The following is a 20,036-nucleotide window of genomic DNA, read 5'->3' as shown; positions in this document are numbered from 1 at the left end:
CATTGGGATTATACAGAAAGATCGGTGCAGAGTATAATGTTAGAGCAGAGTTCCCTGTTTGTACCTGGAGCGGTTTAAGAGACTGGTGACCACAAACCTATATAATAAAGGGCGTAACTACCATAGGTGCAAGGGGTGCAGCTGCTATGGGGCTTTTTAAGTCATATGTTTTACATATATTTATTAGCATCAGTTGCTATACAGGGGGCCCTTACAAGTTTTTTTTTTTTGGGGGGGGGGGGGGGGGTTTAGACCAGTGATGGCTAACCTTGGCACTCCATCATTTTTAGCATGGCCAAATAGCAAAACTAACAGTTACATATGGATTATCTGTACAGGCCACTGCAAGATGTATCAGGACATACACTGTCAGTGGTCACATGGACACTATACTCATAAGATCCTACTGACCTCTTCTCACAGTGCTAATGGTTAGGGATGACCATAGATAGCAATTCTGCAACTGGCCATCGATAGTGCTAAACTATGCAATGGATGGCCATCAATATTTTTACATATATTACAAAGTATTAGACATCGGCCATGAACCATCAATGATTTTGAATCATTGATGGTAGATGGGCATCCCTACAAATGGTTCTTCCTGCTATTCTCTTCTGAAATAGTGCTTCCTGCTCCCTGTAATAGTGCTGGTGCGCTCTCAGTCCATTGTCCCTCCCTGTAATAGTGCTGGTGCGCTCTCAGTCCATTGTCTCTACCTGTAATAGTGCTGGTGCGCTCTTCTGAAATAGTGCTTCCTCCTCCCTGTAATAGTGCTGGTGCGCTCTCAGTCCATTGTCCCTCCCTGTAATAGTGCTGGTGCGCTCGCAGTCCATTGTCCCTCCCTGTAATAGTGCTGGTGCGCTCTCAGTCCATTGTCCCTCCCTGTAATAGTGCTGGTGCGCTCAGTCCATTGGCCCTCCCTGTAATAGTGCTGGTGCGCCCGCAGTCCATTGTCCCTCCCTGTAATAGTGCTGGTGCGCTCTGTCCATTGTCCTTACCTGTAATAATGCTGGTGCACTCAGTCCATTGTCCCTACCTGTAATAATGCTGGTGCGCTCTCAGTCCATTGTCCCTACCTGTAATAGTGCTGGTGCGCTCTCAGTCCATTGTCCCTCCCTGTAATAGTGCTGGTGCGCTCGCAGTCCATTGTCCCTCCCTGTAATAGTGCTGGTGCGCTCGCAGTCCATTGTCCCTCCCTGTAATAGTGCTGGTGCGCTCAGTCCATTGTCCCTCCCTGTAATAGTGCTGGTGCGCTCGCAGTCCATTGTCCCTCCCTGTAATAGTGCTGGTGCGCTCTCAGTACATTGTCCCTACCTGTAATAATGCTGGTGCGCTCTCAGTCCATTGCCCCTACCTGTAATAATGCTGGTGCGCTCTCAGTCCATTGTCCCTACCTGTAATAATGCTGGTGCGCTCTCAGTCCATTGTCCCTACCTGTAATAATGCTGGTGCGCTCTCAGTCCATTGTGTCCCGTCCCCCCCAGTGCTGGTGTGCTCTCTGTCCATTGCCCCTCCCTGTAAATGTGCTAGTGCGCTCTCAGTCCATTGGGTCTGTCTCTCCCCCTCCCCCGCCCTCCCCAGTGCTGGTGGGCTCTCTGTCCATTGCCCCTCCCTGTAAATGTGCTAGTGCGCTCTCAGTCCATTGGGTCTGTCTCTCCCCCTCCCCCGCCCTCCCCCAGTGCAGGTGCACTCAGTCCATTGCCCCTCCCTGTAAATGTGCTGGTGCGCTCCATCCATTGTGCGCCCCCCCTCCCCCAGTGCAGGTGCACTCAGTCCATTGCCCCTCCCTGTAAATGTGCTGGTGCGCTCCATCCATTGTGCGCCGCCCCCCCCCCTCCCTACCCCACTGCAGGTGCGCTCAGTCCATTGCCCCTCCCTGTAATAGTGCTGGTGCACTCTTTGTCCATTCCCTCATTTGTTAGGTTGCACTTCCATTTTCTAGAGGTCGTCTTAGGACACTTTACATTAATACAATTCCCTACCACCCGTAACCTGACTATAGGTCCCCCACTAACTATTCCCTGCTAAAGTCCATTAAATAATTAATATAATCAACACTATGCTACATAAGTCTAGGACCAATATTTCTCAGTCTACTCTATGTAATCACTACAGTCTCCTCATTTATAGCCATCTTTGCAGTTTATAGCTGTGGCCTTGGACTATGATTAGAATCCATTACTCAGATTCCCTTCCTCTGAATCATTACCGTAAGCTCCCCCAACCAGGACACAGATACAGATGTGGTTTGTGAGTTTTTATTTTGTAAACCTGTCCTGTTTGGACAGGACAGTGCAATAGAGATGCCAGACCTAGGAATCTGGGATACGGCGGACTACAAGTGAGTGTCGGGGAACCTGTCTCCTTATGGAGCTCTCCCCGACTTCCCGCCTGGAACAGTGCAGCAACATCAGACAAAGGACACAAACAAGAACAGACTACAGTCAGGAAAGTGCTTCTTGCTGAAAGCAGAGGGACATCACAAGTGCGACCGGTGGAAGCTCTTCTGGCCCCAGATTCAGGATCGGTGCTTCTTGATGAAGTTAATGAGACCATTGGTGGAGCCATCGTGAGAGGTCACCGGGGCATCAGACTCCAGCTCAGGCTCAATCTTCTTGGCCAACTGCTTCCCAAGTTCCACCCTGCAAAGAATCAGGAACACAGTTGGGATGGCTGAGACTTTTTGTTCATTGCAGGCAGGATTGGCATTTAATTTATCTCTGAAATAAACCCCAACGCAAGCATGGGGGAGTACATACAAACTCCACAGTTGAGGCCATGACAGGACTAGAACCCATGACCTCAGTGCCGTGAGGCAGTAATACTAACAATGACATCTGTACTACCCAACGTAGGGGCAGGAGGTACAAGATGCGATCAGGACACTAGGGGCAAGGTGCTGCTAGGTATTAAAGTAGATTGTATGGTGGTTTCAGGTATACTCACCCCCACTGGTCATAACTGTTGATGTCCCACACAACGCCCTGAACAAAGATTTTGTGCTCGTACATAGCTGGTGGGATAAGACAGAACGGAAATCACACACAGCTTAGGTCAACATGGCAACCACTATTGGTAGACAGGTAAAAGGTTGAATAGTTACATACAGGTTCTTACTTTACAATCAAAGTGAGCATAGAGTTTGTTTAGAATAGTGTGCTGAGTGTAGTGAAGCACCGTGCCTGAAGCATGGTGAATGCAGCGAGCCATGCGAGGGGACGGAGCACATCGATACATTGACGGTCACCAAAAAAAATATGGCAAAACCTATGTCAACCACTTATGTCAACCTTTTGTCAATATCGACTTAAACCATGTCAGCTTTTTATTATGCATCAACCAACAGTGGTTGATCCAATGATAAACACCCCTTTAGCTTGGAAATTACTGCTTTGAGTGGAAACCCAATGCTGGCAAAGACACGCACACACGTAATCCCGAATTACATAGAACAGGTGTAGGCAAGGTGTGGTACTTCATCCCGGTATGCCCCGGACACAATTTTGCTTTTAGGCAATGCTGTAGATCCCCCACAGGAGTGCGGCACATTGCAGACAAACAAAATGGAGACTTTAGCGTAGAAACTTACCAATTAGCGCTCCCAGTATGAATGGATTGAGTTTAGTGAACACAATAGAATTCGTTGGTCGGTTTCCTTCAAACACCTAAAAGAAAAAGCAGGAAAAAATAAGCGATCAGAGTCCAGGGATTAAAGGTTACATTTCCTGCAGAACACCGATAGTATGACACAGAATAACCTCTGGAGTTTATAAGGAGATAAATATTCCTATGAATCACAGTTCTGTCCGCTGCTCTGGTTTTATATGTAGGCCACGTGGCCTATATAAGACTCCCATCATGGTACAAGTGGCATTGAGCACATCCTGTGGTTTCCATTCTGCAGCAAGCGTTGTGGCTTAAGAGTATTGCGCCATAATCTCTGAAGGCTATGTTAGATTGTACGCAGGCGTTCTATATGGCCACCAGACCACAGCTGCCTCTGGCCAAGCAATTTACTATGGATTTATTAGGCCAATGCAACTCACTGCCAGTACTTCGCCTCTGCACTAGCAATGAGCTTAGATCCTACATTAGTAAGATATTATCCCATTTCAGCAAGTGGGGTGTCCTGGGCTGCACCCTGCGGACTTACCTTGTGTGGGAGCAGCTTATCCAGCGCCTCTCCACTCAGACCAGAGGCCTGCAGCTCTGCCTTCGCTTCCTCTGTGGATTTGCCCTTCATGAGAGCCTCAGTCTGTGCGAGGAAGTTGGCCAAGAGGATCTGACACAAAAGGGACAGTGGTTAGCAGAAGTGTAGACGTTGGCCAAGACAAACAGTTATATCCCGTCATCTTAGAGATTGCTAAATAATGGACAGTAACAAGGCAATTTGTTGCTTTGGGACACTGCATGTGGAAGGCTTGATACAGTACATCTGCACTCAGTGACCTTGCACCTCCCTCTCACCTTGTGATGCAGCCCGTTCCTGATGGGGTTCTGGGTCTGTACTGGGATGAGAAAGTCGCAAGGAATTCTGCGTGTCCCTATAATGTAGATAAGAAAGGTAATCGGATACATTAAGTCATTGGCTGCCTGTTTTAGAACCACAAAATCACAGCTGACAAGGCCTTATGGGCAGATGTACTAAGCCTGAAGAGGAGATAAAGTGGAAGGTGATAACGCAGCAGCCAATCTGCTCCCAACTGACATTTTTTAAAAACCCAGCCTATAACTTTGATAATGCAGCAGCCAATCAGCTGCTAACTATGATTTTCACTTGATCACTTCTCCAGACTTCGTGCATCTGCCCCTCAGGCTTTCCTGCTGTTGAACCAAATCTTTCACAGGACAGCAGGGGGATGTAGAGCATGGAAGGCGCCTCCCTGCTCTGTATCCTCTGCTGAGTGGGTAGCTGCAGCCCTGGGAAAGCCACAGGCTACCTACCTCGGGAATAAGCTTTAATTCATTGGTAAATGAAACAGAAGTGAAGCTTGTTTTGGCAAAAGGACAATGCCCTCTTACCCGTGACCCATGCCAGGTGCTCAGCATAAAGAGTTATACAGGTCTTTAGCCGACTGCCACTTGCACATGGAACCAGTTCGCATCGGAGCTACTCAGTGATCATGTGTTAGAGGGGTGATTATATGACTGGTTACCATGTTAAAATGCACAATCAATATCAGACAAATTCCAGATAATCCTACACCTTTATTCCCAAGTGAATGCAGGAATAGCCACATCCAAATGACACTGAGATAGCCAGAGGTCAGTTTAGTTGAAAACCACTCAAGTGAATTTGCAGCTCTTCAGAGTAGTATAACCAGGGCTATTTTTGTGCAGGAACAACGTTCCTGAAGCTTTTTTGCAAAATGAAGTCAGCAGGAACGGCGTTCTGGGACTTCTGAGACCTGCCCCGTCACGGCTTCCTTTTGTTCTGAGAGGAGAGCACACCGCTCGCCTCTCCCTACCTTCAGTGTCCCTGTCATCAGCATCTCTCCTTCCCTTTCTTCACTTTATGTCCCTGTGACAATTAGAGTTCACGTGCTGGCAGCCAATCAGGAGCTGGCCAGGTAGCTTTGATTGGCTGATGTCACGGACACAGTGAAGGAGAGACGCTGATGGGGCATCAGTGTAACACGGCGTTGGGCAGGGAAGCATCACCTTGGAAAGAGTGGGGAGGGGTCTGAGTGTTTGTACTTAAGGAATGCTTTGCTGCTGGCAATAGAGGGAGAAGAGGCTGGATGTGCTGCTAAATCTAACAGTACACCCCCCCCTGCAGCCTACCTAACCTCCCTTCCCTCCGACAGCCGAACCCTTTTCTCACAGCCTAAATCTTAGCCCTTCCCTCCCGCAGCTTAACCCTGACCTTCCAGCCAGCAGCCTCAACCCCAACCGTCCCTCCCGAAGCCTAAACCTAACCTCCCCCAGTATAACGCTAAACCCTCCCATCCCTCCTGGAGCCTAATCCCCGACCTCGCCTTCCACAGCCTAAAACCACAACCTTCCAGCCAGTAGCCTAATCCCTGACTTTCCTCCCCCACAGCCAACTCGTGCTGCAGCCTAACCTTATGCACTCCTGTAGTGCCTAACACTCCCCCAAAACCTAACCTGCTCTTAAACCCAATCTTCCCTCCTGCAGCCTAAACTGCTGATGGTAAATTCTGGAACCATGGGGGAAAAGTGTTTCTGGCACTGTGGGGAAATATCTGGCCCCGTGGGGCATGTACATCTGGCACTAAGTATTTTATTTTATTTTTTAGACTTGCACCACTGGCTTGGGGGCATTGTTTATCTGGCACTGCTGGGGAGCATTGTGTATCGGGCATTACTGTGGGTATTGGGGGCATTGTGTAACATACACATGCCATCAGCAGTGTCAATGTCATTATTGTGGCCTTACGTATATATGGCACTGCTGAGGGCATAAGGTGTTAAAAAGTGTATGCAACAATTGATGCCCCGCCCCTTTAGTAGCCCCACCCACAGTTCCTGAACCTATTTTCCTACAAAAACCAGCAGAGTATAACCCTACAGCAGTGGTCGCCAACCCTTCGCTCGTGAGCTACTGGTAGCTCGCGGCAGCGATTCGGGTGGCTCGACCACTGCTGCCCACCTCTCCCTCGATTCCCGGCACTAGTTCCGAGGGGAGGAGAGCGCATCGCGCGTCTCTCCTTCCCCTCAGTGTGTATCCCTGTGACTGGGTCCCCATCAGCCAATCACAGCTCGCGGGCCGGCAGCCAATCAGGAGCCTGCGCGCAAGCTTTGATTTGCTGACGGCCCAGTCCCAGTAACATGGAAGTGACAACTAGTGAGAGATGCGCAATGTGTGCCTAAGAAGGGGAGACGCAGCGGCAAGACCCACGTGTTACCCAGCATGGGGCGGACAGGGAGCCAGGTGATGAGAGGGCGCCCGTGAAGAGATGCGTATCTACACACCAGGTGCTCCGGCGGTGACAGGAGGACGGCGACAGATCAAAGGAGGACACCACAACGGGAGAGTGTGACGGGCCGGAGCCTGCATCTGGGGCAGTTCTGAGGTACCATCCCCTTGTCATCCCATTCACCCCTTACCGATCACCGACTTAGAGGTGCCTCACCTGAAACCCCAGCAGGGCTCATAGAGACACTGTGTATGGCACTATTGTGGGCATATCTGGCACTATTGTGGGTATTGCTGGCATTGTGCTAACTGTGTGTTAACTGCACAGTGTGATAGGGATATTGGAGTGGGTCTTGCCCCCAATAAGCACATAATTGGGGAGGATTTACCTTGGTGTATGAGCTGATAGAAGGCATGTTGGCCATTAGTTCCAGGCTCTCCCCACACAACAGGCCCGGTGTTGTAATTCACACGTGCACCAGACTTTGTGATGTATTTCCCGTTGGACTCCATGTCTCCCTGTCAGGGACAGAAATATTGTTACTGTATTTACCCCTGGTGCAAACACTGGGCTCTGAGAATTGTTAGTCAGTGGTGCAACCAACCTGCTGGAAGTAGGCAGCAAAGCGGTGCATGTACTGGTCATAAGGCAGCAGGGCATGAGTCTCGCACTCATAGAAGTTTATGTACCAGACGCCGAGCATGGCCAGAATCACTGGGATGTTGTTCTCCAGAGGAGCGGTGCAGAAGTGATTGTCCTGGAAGAGCACACATTTACCGTCATCCATGGTTAACATAATAAGAAAATAGAAATATTATGTTAAGAGATTTTAATTGGTTAAACAAACACTACTCACCATCCAATGGGCACCTGCGAGGAGCTTCTCAAAGTTGTCAAACCCTGGAGAACACAAGGGATGAATTAAATGTCAGTGGTCACTGTTGGGTGAACAGCTGGCAGGGTGCAGTCTGGGAAACCGGGAAATTGTGCATGGTTGAAGAGGGGCTAGGGCCTTGGTACATGCCCCCGTTAGTCACACTTGGGGGCTACTGCAGCACTTATGGAGTTGTCTGGCTGCCCCCAAGCTCTCCCTACACTGAACAGAGACAGCGCTTGTGCCCACCATCTAGTCATCAGTAGCGAGTGCTAAACATGCAACTTGGCCAGCAGGCTTTGTAATGGGTGTGTGGGGGACCACCAGGCAGAGCGCAGCACACTAATGCGCAATGTAATTAGTATATCATATGTACTATGTATTGTGTCACAGTTTCCGGTTTTGCTTATTCATTTATGTACTCTGTAATTGGGTGCTGCAGATCTAATGTGGTGCGATATAAGTAGAATGCATTCCTCAAGGCACACCAACAGTCCAGGTTTTCTGTATATCTATGCTTGGCCATAGTTGACTTAATTTAACCATTGGTACTTAGCCACAGATATCCAGGGTTATCTAAACGAGATCGGCACATTTCAGAGGGCTCTGTAGTTAGTTCTATGGTCGTTAATCCCAGATTAGTCCAACGATGACCTAGTGATGGGTAATTTTTTTTTTTTAACCAAATAGCCAGCGCAGCATCCACTGAGCGGAATAAAGATTCCATACAAATACTGCCAGCACCCACCTATAGATAGAGGCCCCTTACTTTCAGCAGCTGGTGGGGGGAGCCAGAGAAGTAATTGCGGTACGTGAGCTCAAGGCGGGCAGCTAGCCTGGCATCTGTTGCTGGGTATCTCTTGGGAGGACTAGGAGTCCAGGGACACGGAAAAGTGTGCCAGTAGACAGATAGCCCTGTATAGTGGCACTGATTTCTCCCTCCCCGTGCGCGGCGGCTGCCGCCACCATAATCATAGCCTGTGCTTTGGGCAGCTCCTCCCACAGCGCGCCATCACTGCACCCTCCTCCTGCCCCCTTATGTCAGAGCAGTGTCAGGGCTCAGACATGCCAGCTCCCAGCCCATGCATCTTATCCCATAACAGAGATGATTGGCTAATCTCTACAGTGCATTAGACTATTGAATATTTTTGCACTTATAGCCAATAAAAAAAAAAAAAAAAAATAACAAAATCACAAGTGAATCATTTGAATAATCTGTGGTTAAAACGGTCACATTTAGAGCAATAGAACACTCTCCAAAATCCTGTGAATTGGGCAACATTTTCGCTAACCCTGTAATTAAATCCTGGACTGTGGTGGTCTTGAAGGCATTTGGGGACCTGCTATAAGCATTCCATATTTATAGACTTGTACAAATAGTGTGTTACATAATGATTTATATCAATGGTTCTCAGACGTAGAGCAAGGAGGTAAAAGACAATTAATTCTTACCAATATGAAGAGCAATGGACAGACCAATGGCAGACCAGAGGGAGTAACGGCCTCCAACCCACTAATCAGAAAGGAAAAAAAAAAAAAAAATAATGTTACAAAATACTGGATTTTACTAACACCCAAAGCCATAATGTACAGTCAGTGCCAAGACAGAAGTCTCCCCAGTAGTGACCTTTGAGTCCAGGACGGCACGGGTGCATGACCTTTGTGTGCAGGACGGACTGGCTGCACTCTGCAGCACAGGAAAGGTCAGCACTGAGAATAGCGAGGAGACTGAGTGCAGGGATGGGTTAGGTTACTGGGCAGCTGTCAGAGGGCAGACGCTAGGCACATACCAGGCTGCACACACATAACTTTCCATCAAGGTCACACACTGCATTACACAGGCACAGGGTGAGCAATAACATGGCAAGTCTAACGGGGGATAGAGGTGGAAAGTTACACAAATAAGAGTGCACAGAGTCACATTCATGCTATGAGAACCATCACAGAACTCCATCAGGAGTTAGGTCTGTGGACCCACTGTCTCGCTGACAGTGTGCCGATCATGGCATCCAGGTGAGAGGGCACAAACTACCCAGCCAGCTGTGATATTGACCCCTGCAGCAAGCATACGGACGGTTGGCCTGCACACAAACAGGAATATACAGATATACATCGGCCATTGGCTGCGCTACACAGCAGATGTGATCATAGGTCTGATCAGAGTCGTTCAGAGCCATCAGGTTTACAGACTCCCCAATCTATTGCTTCAGGTGTACCCAGCTTTACGGATGAAAGAACCACACCAAGGGGCTGACTCTTGACATTGGTCCAATGCCCTGCGCTCGCCATTGCTTTATGCTGGCTATTTGTGAAGATTGTTACAAACAGGAAGTAACAGATGTGGCACATTAATTCTGCAGACCTATGTGAAGCGCATCATAGATCAGAAGATCATCCCAAACAAGTGGCAGACAGGATGTAAGTAGAGTGTAGGAGGCATTTTGCGCCATCAGCAGAGTACTGGGTGGAGTTACGTCAGACAGGATGGGAGTGTAGTGTGGGAGGAAGTTTGCGCCATTAGCAGTGTACTGGGTGGAGTTACGTCAGACAGGATGGGATTGTAGTGTGGGAGGCAGTTTGCGCCATTAGCAGAGTACTGGGGGGGTTTACACGGTGTCAGACAGGATGGGAGTGGAGGAGGCAGCTAGTGCCATTTTTACATGGTAGCAGACAGGATGGGAGTGGAGTGTATGAGGCAGTTAGAGTACCGAAGGGAGTTAGTGTCACAAGTGTTGCATCTTTATAAGATGATAAATGGGCAGCGATATCTGGAGAATGTTGGGGTATGTAAGAGTCTTCATTTTAAGTGCATATACTTTAAACACTTGCAGCTCCCATGTGCAAGTTCAGGAACGCCTTTTCTTACACAATATCCCACATTATATTCATTTACAGAATAAGGACTGGTCACCTATATATGAAACATTTCATTGGGAGGGGTGCTGTGCAGTGATAACGTTTTTCGTTATAAATACGTCCACCCAATTGTCACCCCGTTGGAAGATGCAAACTAATAATCTGCGCTAATTTATTTACATCTAACTGTAGAATAAAGGAGTCCAGGGCGCAATTTAACCCACATTAAAGTATATTTCATCCAACAGGCAGCAAACTGAATCAGCCCCAAGTTTGCAGCACATTTAGGAGATTGGTTTAGGTTGGAAAGGAATACAAGATTTTTTTCATTCTATATTAAGTTATATATTCTTATAGGTCAATATACAAACCAAGACATGTAAAATACTTCTGGCAACATTGTTTCAGCTGAAGGAGAAACTTACATCCCAGAATTCAAACATATTGGCCGTGTCTATTCCGAAGTCCTTTACTTTGGGCTGTAAGAGGAGGACATGGAACAGTTACTGACATGTATATAGGATTTATGTAGGACGCACAGCAAAACCGCGAACAGGATCACTCACCGCGTTGGTAGATAATGCGACAAAGTGCTTGGCCACTGCGGATGCCTGAAATGTAACAGGAGCAGGGTCAGAACATGGGTGGAATTAGACATCTTCACAAAACACAACCTGTGGGAGGGTGTTACTGCAGGGACTTCTCACAGCATTGTAGAGCCAGCTGATCCCCCTTATGTTTCCCGGGACCTTCTGGGCAGCAGGATCGCAATTTGTCCTTTGACATGTAATGTATCACATGCGACCCTGCTCCCCAATGCCAGGAGGGGGTACGAGTTGGAGGTCAGAGGTGCAGCAGGTCAGACCTCCTACTCTGATCCGCACATCAAACCAAATTGGATGTCAAACATCTGATTTGAAAGACAATTGGCCAAAGCAGGACTATTGCATGGGGCTTTTAGTCTAGGACTACTCACATCTTTGGCGGATTGCAGGAACCACTCCTTGGCAGTTTCAGCGTTTGTGATGGTTTCCTGGGTGGTGAAAGTCTGAGGGAGGGGGGCAGAAAAACATCAAAGTATTTAATGAATGAACATTATGAGAGGGTACATTAGGTGAGATCGTGCCCATGTAATACAGAAGGGGGGAGTCTGGCCTGTATAAAGAACAGTTACCCCAACTTTCACTCTCATAGGGAGCAACATGGAGGATGTAATAACCCCAATTCTCGGTACTTGTGAGTTATCTGGGCTGCCGATTTTTTGATTGTATGCCTTAAGTTAAGGCATACAATCAGATGCGATGCGATATCGCATCGCATGCGATCGGATGCGATGACCCGATTTTTCCATAGGAATCAATGTTAAAATTGACTGAGTCCATTTTAACATGGAATTCAATGGGAAAAAGGGGTCCTTTTCATACCCCTACTATCCAAGTGGGCATGGAGTTGGATATAAACCTGTGGCGAGCGTAGCGAGCCACCGAGCCCGAAGCATGGCGAGCGAAGCGAGCCCCGCGAGGGGACGGTATTCTGTGTCCCCTCGCGGGGCTCGCTACGCTTCGGGTTTATATCCAACTCCATGCCCACTTGGATAGTAGGGGTATGAAAAGGACCCCTTTTTCCCATTGAATTCCATGTTAAAATGGACTCAGTCCATTTTAACATTGATTCCTATGGAAAAATCGGGTCATCGCATCCGATGGTCGCATGCGATGCGCCCGATCCGACCCGATTTAGAAATCGGCAGCCCGGATAACTCACAAGTACCCAATTCTCTCCCATACAGGAGTCTATGGCATTTTGACTCCTGAGGCCTGGTTAAAAAAAAAAAAAAAAAAAAATCAGTGAAGGTTATGGGGTGGGCGAGCGAGAGTCCGTAGACACAGGTGCAGCAGGCAACCAATAGTATGGATACAGTCACATATAGGGGTATATTCAATCATTGACTAAACTGGCGTCTTGCCGAAAAGACAGCAGTTTGACATGAATAGGTTGGAAGGGGTTCCTACCGGGATACATTCATTGGGTCACCATCAACAGGTAGACAATCATTACGTCAACATGGGTTTTTTTTGAGCCGACAGGCGGTATTTCATGCCCTACCATCCACTAGGGCTTGGTGGGAGAATAAAATAGTGTGCCCGAAGCATGGCGAGCGAAGCAAGCCATGCAAGGTGACACGGTGGTACATTTTAATGCATGTTGACTGTCGACATTCGGGTAAAAAAAAAAAAAAAAAAAAAAAAAAAATAGAAAAGTCCACCTAATGGCCCTGTCGACCTTTCCTCCTCGTGTCAGCCTAATGCTTGTCTACCAACTTGTTGTAGACCAAATGATCCATACCCTTCAAACCTAGCCGTTTTCTTCATCAGGTCAGAATGTTCCAACCTGGTGGATTGACCGAATAGCCGCTAATCCACCTGCTGTTGCCGTAAACAGTCAAAACTGAGAGGTTTTGGCCATGTTTCCGGCAATCTCAATCCGACATGAAAACATGCCGATTGAGTCAGGAGGACTGCGCCGGGTGAGCAGCAGCAGCTTACAGTGCCTTCCTCCTGTCTGCCGCCCGCAGCACTCACATGTCCACAGCCGGGCCGGGCGAGAGCAGCTCAATCAGCCCCATCCAGCCTCCTGTCGCTGCGCTCACCTGGTCCCCAAGCCGGCCGGGTGAGCATCAATCAGCGGCCAAATCAGACATCCAGATTTGCCCACTGATGGAATAATTGATGCCGAATCCATTCTAGCAAAAGAATGTCGGAATGGATCCAGCATCAACTGAATATACCCCATAGTGGATTCTGCATCACAGGCTAAATATCAGGCCACAGAGGCTACAATGCCAAGAAGCAGACTCCAGTCAGTTGTGCATAACGCCCCATTCATGCAGTACACGGGAGATTAACATTCCAATTCTGCTGTATTCTACCATGAGCCCCACCCTGCTGCTCCCTGGTACTATACAAAAGGGGCAGAGATATAAATATGCCGAGTCATGAGCAGTTGGCAAAATACTGACATATCTGCAGAGGTTACATCCAGGTACAGCGCTCCTTCTAGAGTGAGGCACGTACACCCCTCCGGCTGGCTACAGGGCAAGATGCATTACAGGCTAATAGAAGGGGGGGGGGGAACTAGTACATGAATACATTACAGGCTAATAGAAGATGAGGGCACTAGTATATGAATACATTACACTCATCAAAAAGACAGAAGAATAATGGTCAGCCCGCAGTATAATTTAAGCCCCCCCCCCCCCCCATATGCCACAGGGAGACTCTATACTGCTGCTTTGTATAATACAAAGTCCAGAACGGTTAATCATTACCTTGGATGCGACGATGAAGAGCGTAGTCTCCGGATTTAGCTCAGCCAGCGTCTTGGCCATGTGGGTGCCGTCGATATTCGATACAAACCAGACCCGGGGGCCGCCTTTGGAGTAGGGCTTCAGAGCTTCTGTCACCATCAGTGGACCCTGAAACACAATAGAGGGCCAGGTCTTCTAAACGGCACTCCCACAAAACAAGAATCCTGCACAAAGCACAGAAGAGTCTTACCAGATCCGAGCCACCGATTCCAACATTCACCACATCCGTCATTGCCTTTCCAGTGTATCCCTTCCAGTTGCCGCTGCGCACTTTCTGCGAGGAGAAAAGCATTGGTCACACAGTCCAGGGGTGTGGGAGAATCAGCACTGGTCAAAGTTATGGAAGCTGTACCTGGCAGAACCCCTTCATCTTCTCCAGGGCTGCATTGACCTCTGGCATCACATCTTTACCATCCACCTGTATGGGAGTGTTCGCCCGGTTGCGCAGAGCAATGTGAAGCACAGCACGGTTCTGTAGGCAGAACAGCAGAGTTGTGACATTAGAGATCATTTGAACACACCATATACATTAAACCTCTCTTTATTATATTGTACCTGAGCAGATTTATTTTTTTCTCACTTTTGATGGACAAGATTCTAGGGTCACCCCTGCAAAACCTACTATGCCATCAGTGACCCCTTCAGTGCCAGAGAGGACAAGGATAAGAGACCAACCACCTAGCAGCTAAGGAAATCCATAAAAGGTGGGAATAGGTGAATGCCAACAGTCCAGGTTTGGACAGTCACAATATAAATGTGAATTTATCCAGTTGCCTATATCAGACCTAGCTGATCTGAAAACGCATTATAACTATTAATTGCAAATATTTGTCTTGCAGATGGTTTGGGATTTGGCAGGAAGAAACCAAACAGGACACACCCAGGACAGAGCCCAGAACTGCTCCATACAGAGATCACAGCCTCGGGTGACCTGTAACTACTGTGTGTGGAAGCCACTCCCTACAGAGGATTGCTGTTACTGTATGCAATCACAGCGAGGCCTCGGAACGGAGGGTCCAGGCCAGGAACATGAACAAGTGGTTGGCAGCGCCATACATAAGGCACACATTAGAACAATACAGGGTACACAGAACTAATCAACATAACAGTAAGTTTGTAACCAGTTGTAGGCGGTGAATACATCGTGGACTGTACCTCAGTGAAGTTGATTTTCTCTGCAGAGAACATTCGCTTTCTTGCACTCTCAACACCTCTGGATTTGGCCTGAAAGGTGTAAGAACAGCGTTAGTCTGGGTCAGGCCGAGACCATAATGGGGTGAGACTTCCTGCATGGACACTGCGGCCTCCAACACCACGCTTAAGTCATCCATTACTCACCACAGGAATATGTATGGGAACAATACCATTTATAACTCCACTCAGATGTTGACATCAGTGAGGAATGAGACACTTTGTGCCTCATGTCTCAGTGATGTTATTAGTCCCTAATTCATTGGCAGCACGATGCCAGCTTAGAGTGACTGACCCTGCAGTCAGCAGTGTGATCCGGAGAGGATTATGTACAATCATTCAGGCCCCCCATTGCCAGGTATAGGCAATATGCCATTCTGGAGAGCCTCAGTTTGGCCAGGCCGGTCCTACACCACTATAGGAGAATGGGAGAAGATAAAGCCATTACCAGTTCCAGCAGAAGCTTCAGCACCTCCTCAGTGATCAGGTTCTTGGAGTAATCCACCAGGATGTCACCTTCCCCGGTCACCAGGGTCTTGCTGTTAGGAAACAGAAGAGGATTATGTAGACGAGGAGATGGCAGAAGTAGTATATTATATACAGTATCAGCCTCCTTACATTCCCAGTATAATGGGGAGTACCCCAATACCCATCCATGCATAAGCCATTCCTATAGCATCACACCTGATCTTACTAGTGCGTGATCTCAAGCTTCCTCCCGGGTGCCACGTCACATTTTAGGTTTAAAGTTAGGGGTATTTACATATTTGGCACCCCTAAATTGCTGAATTTCACCCTCAGGGGCAGCTAGACTTACCTGCCACCTACCTGACAGAAAGGATATTAATGTGTCATTGTCGTGGGGAGAGGGTTACACACAATTGGGGTGAATATGAAGTGAGAGGCAAGGCAGGGGCACCTCATCAGCCCCCCTTCCTCTCCTGAATTCTAAGCTCCAAGTGATAACCACATATACACAACGGGGGTGATTCAACATCACTCGGTCCCCAGGGTAATTGCACTGGCTGACAGATGATGGTTCTCTGCGCATAGGTGGATATATGCATGTGCAGGGCCGCTGTACAAACACCTTCAGCGACCATCACAGTTGTCAAGGAGTTTGCAGAGAGGAGGGGCTGGCGGGCAGTGGGCTGGAGCATGGCAATGCCTAGCATTTCCTGGGTGTGCCCACAAAGACTTTGGGTGCGCCCATGTGTACGCAGGCCTGTCGAAGCCTGCACGCGGCGGGTAGCGGATGTCACATGACATCAGTGCCACCCACTGTTCGGACATCTCAGCCCAGATCAGACTGATAATCTGAGAATTATGCAGGGGAGACCAGAATAGGTTTTGTAGTAACCCCAAATCTATACAATATAAGGATTCACCACAAGTTTCTGCGCCTTGTATAAAGTGGTGTACGTTTGGTTTTATTACTGTGCTCTTATCGCACTAGAACAGCGATGGACTTCCCTGCCCCAGATCTCTATGACCCCACTATTACCCCATCCACAGGGCAGGAAGCAGCACATCTCATAAACAGGAATACAGAAGTACAAGATTGCTTAAATATGGTGACATTACTGTGCATTCTCTTATGTAACAGGAACCCCGGATCTGCTTGGTGATTACAGAATCCACACTCGGCACCCTTCCAAATGTCATCGCTCGGCAGCGTCCAGGGCAACTAGGGTGAGAACATCAGTGCTCTGAAGGTTATGCTAAATATAGCCGGGAAAGATGACTAAAATACAGATAGCCTTGTGCTACAGATAAATGCAGGGTAAGTGTAAAAACCAGACCCAGACAAAACCCTGGACCGGACATCAAACTCTGCAGTCCGGAGCTTGTAGTGTCGTCACCAGGGAGAGGAGGGGGGGGGGGGGGGGATATAAAGCCTCCCTGTATGGTGCAGGCATGTAGCAAATAACCAGAATGGTCCGGACCACACAGGGATGCTGTAATCTCCCCTTCCCCATGTCCCTGGTGATAGCCATCACAGGTATCCCCCTGGACTGGACACTACAAGCTGTGGACTGCAGATTCTGATGTCCAGTCTGGCGTCTTGTCCGGGTCTGGTTTTTACATAGTCCTATAAATGAACGGGTACTGGCAGGAGTTCTTTACCAACCATTGCCAGATACATGATAGACTGAGATGGGAGAAGTGTAATCGTGTCACTCATGTGAAATACATCCGTAGGAATCCATCCATCCTCAGATCCAGACTGTCTTGCTCTCAGATGTAGAATGGGGGAAGAGTAGTGGACAGCACTGTATAGTGAGGGCACAGTCCTGCCAGCTGTACATTCCGAGGCCACATTCTGCAGATGCACAACCCTCGCTGTAAAGTACACACTGCACAACAGCCACTTCAGATTGGCTCAGAGCATCCTTACCCTGACCACACAAAACTATATAACATTAATGTGGCAGCTGACATTTATAGTCCGCTCTGGTAAAAGGCAAGGAAACAGTTTCCCGAAATCGGACGTTGGTATTGAGCCAGATTACTACTTTTGTACTTTAGGAGTCGAAAGAGAGGACAGATAAAATACCAGGCAAACTGCCCCTAACTGTCATTTTAAAAACAACATCATGTGCCAAGACAGTTAGGCGCTGATTGGCTGGTGGTTTATTTTCAAACACTATCGCTCTCCAAGGTTTAGTAAGTAGAGCCCTTAGTCTTTAATAGAAGGATGGGGAACCTTTTGCCCTCCAACTGTTGACCTACACATCCCAGCATGCCCCACAACAGTTTTAGCATGGCCAAATAGCAAAACTCTAGCAGAGCCTGCTGGGATGTGTAGTTCAACATGCAAAAGGTCAACATTGTGAACGTGTTGGGTTCTGCTGCGGTTAAGCTTAGGACCGTGTTGTTGACATTTCCACTGCCAATATACATGATGTTGAAGTGTCAACTTTAAAGCACAGTCAAGATTTAGACCATGTCAACATACCACAGCCATCATGTACAGTAACTTTGTCATGTACTAGAGCTATGGTCACGTCTCATGGTGAAAGCCCGACACATAGTAAGTGTTCTCTCCTGGAATAAGACTGGCACACACACCACCAACACATCTAAGGATGGACCCTTTTTTTGGAGGGGGGGGAAGCATTTTACACCAAACTAGTGAGGATTCTATGGTCAGATCTGCAAATAACCACAGCTCAAGAAGCGTATGAGGCTTAAACATGTCATTGCATCAGAGCAAGGATGCCATTTACGTAGACGCACTATATGAAATCCAGTGTTATCGGGTTTGGGTGACCCAACAAAGTTCTGTTCCAGCCAAAGCCACATAAAGAGACCATACTATATGCGCTTCACTGCGACGCCTGTGAGCATTGATGCTCACACTGACTGGTGGCAGTAGAACATACAGAAATACAGATGCCGTGCATTCGTTACCTATACGTTAGATACCTTAAAAAACAAACAAATTTTACCACCAGGGATGCACAGACCAGACCACAACCCGCAAATTAGAGTTCCACAACAATACAATGCATTGCATAGACCGTGCGCAAGTCACTTGACCACCCGGGGGAATGAGTATTTATCATCAGATGAGGCCTTAAAGGGATTCTACCAGTCATTAAATTGCCATCTGCTTGTGCAAAACCAGATTAAGGGACTAGAAAATGCATGGCAAAGATGCAAGGGCCAAACATCTCTAGTGTGACCAGAAGAGCTTTCACTCTATCAGATGGACATACATACAGATCATCACAGGGAAGAGAATATGCAGTCAGCCCACATACTCCTGCAGTGAGCTGTAAAGGAAGGTAGGGGTGAGGGGGGGGTTCCCTAATGTGTGCTACTGTGCACGTACTCCCCTGCAAGGAGGAGTGAAGGGCACACATAGCAGGGGTCCCCTGGTCAAACCAATTCACCCACTGATGCTACAGGTGGCAGCACACAGCAGTCCATCAGTGAGGGGGTTAATCTGACAGTTACACTGTATCACTGACGGAAGCTTGCTTGCACAGAGATATGCCCTTGAGGGGGGATGCCATAGGATATCACAAGCCCCCTGCACCAACACAAATGACGTCACACGCCCCCTGCATCAGCATAAATGACGTCACACGCCCCCTGCATCAGCATAAATGACATCACACGCCACCCTATGTACCTGAACTTGCAGAACCTGTCCTTGTCCGCATCAAACATCTTCCTCATGCTGAGGGTGGCTTGGTTGCTCTCATAGAACTTGGCCAGCTTGTGGTACACGGGGTCACTGGTGAGGGCCATGGCTGGGTCTGGGCACTGGATGTGAACAGTGAATCGGAGGACAGAAGTAGGATCAGGGTTGTTGCGGCCTCTTATATTAACCCAGCAGCCACCGCAACACCCAATGGGGAACGTCCTACAGCCAAGCCCCTGACTCACTCAGTCACCAGAGACTCCTCCTTCCATATACAGAGTGCATGGCTGAGAATGTCTGTAGGAGCGGATAGCGTCGGCCATGTTTGTGTAGACCACCCAATCGCCATAGACATGAATCATAGAGCTGAGCGTGTGTGCACTGTGCAGGAGAGGAGCGCGTCGGCCATGTTAGTTTAGCCCACCCATTCGCCAGGTGCCATCATCTCCATAGACACAGGCAATAGGAGAGTGTCTGGAAGAGCGAGCGCGTTGGCCATGTTTGTGTAGACTACCCAGTGACGTGACCAGAGGCTCTCATCCCTTATATACAGCAGTCTTGACGGCTAGTGTCTGCAATGCCGCCTGCAGGAGTTAAGCGTATCGGCCATGTTTGTGTAGACCAAGGACCGTTGAACAACCCAGACCTGTAACCCCAGTCATGTGGAGATATCAGATATGTAACTAACACATACTGTAGTTGCCTACCCTC

General features: G+C 48.3%; 1 protein-coding gene across 1 annotated transcript; it reads right to left on the bottom strand.

Moving 5' to 3' along the window:
• Positions 1-2,247: 2,247 nt before the first annotated feature.
• Positions 2,248-19,565, bottom strand: GPI (glucose-6-phosphate isomerase). The gene is made up of 18 exons (XM_083165538.1): positions 19,314-19,565; positions 15,621-15,711; positions 15,137-15,205; positions 14,334-14,453; positions 14,172-14,255; positions 13,943-14,089; positions 11,591-11,662; positions 11,181-11,225; positions 11,040-11,093; positions 9,211-9,271; positions 7,741-7,784; positions 7,489-7,641; positions 7,273-7,402; positions 4,471-4,547; positions 4,157-4,285; positions 3,593-3,668; positions 2,950-3,016; positions 2,248-2,645 (listed from the first exon to the last, which is right to left on the bottom strand). Exons 1-18 carry the CDS (start codon positions 19,430-19,432, stop codon positions 2,522-2,524), a joined length of 1,662 nt encoding a protein of 553 aa, XP_083021664.1. The 5' UTR covers positions 19,433-19,565; the 3' UTR covers positions 2,248-2,521.
• Between the last annotated feature and the right edge of the window lie 471 nt (positions 19,566-20,036).

Source organism: Crinia signifera, chromosome 11, assembly GCF_055691185.1.
Source record: "Crinia signifera chromosome 11, ASM5569118v1, whole genome shotgun sequence".
Taxonomy (NCBI): domain Eukaryota; kingdom Metazoa; phylum Chordata; class Amphibia; order Anura; family Myobatrachidae; genus Crinia; species Crinia signifera.
The sequence above is the reverse complement of the archived record's forward strand: the minus strand, read 5'-3'. Positions and strand labels throughout refer to the sequence as shown.

Bases quoted from the DNA above. Each gene is read 5' to 3' on its own strand.
- GPI (XM_083165538.1), bottom strand. From the start codon at position 19,432: ATGGCCCTCACCAGTGACCCCGTGTACCACAAGCTGGCCAAGTTCTAT. The intron at 15,712-19,313 runs GTACATAGGGTG...GTTTCCTAACAG, and splicing joins GACAGGTTCTGCAAGTTCAG to CAAGACCCTGGTGACCGGGG. The intron at 11,663-13,942 runs GTAATGATTAAC...CCCCTCCCTCAG, and splicing joins TCTTCATCGTCGCATCCAAG to ACTTTCACCACCCAGGAAAC.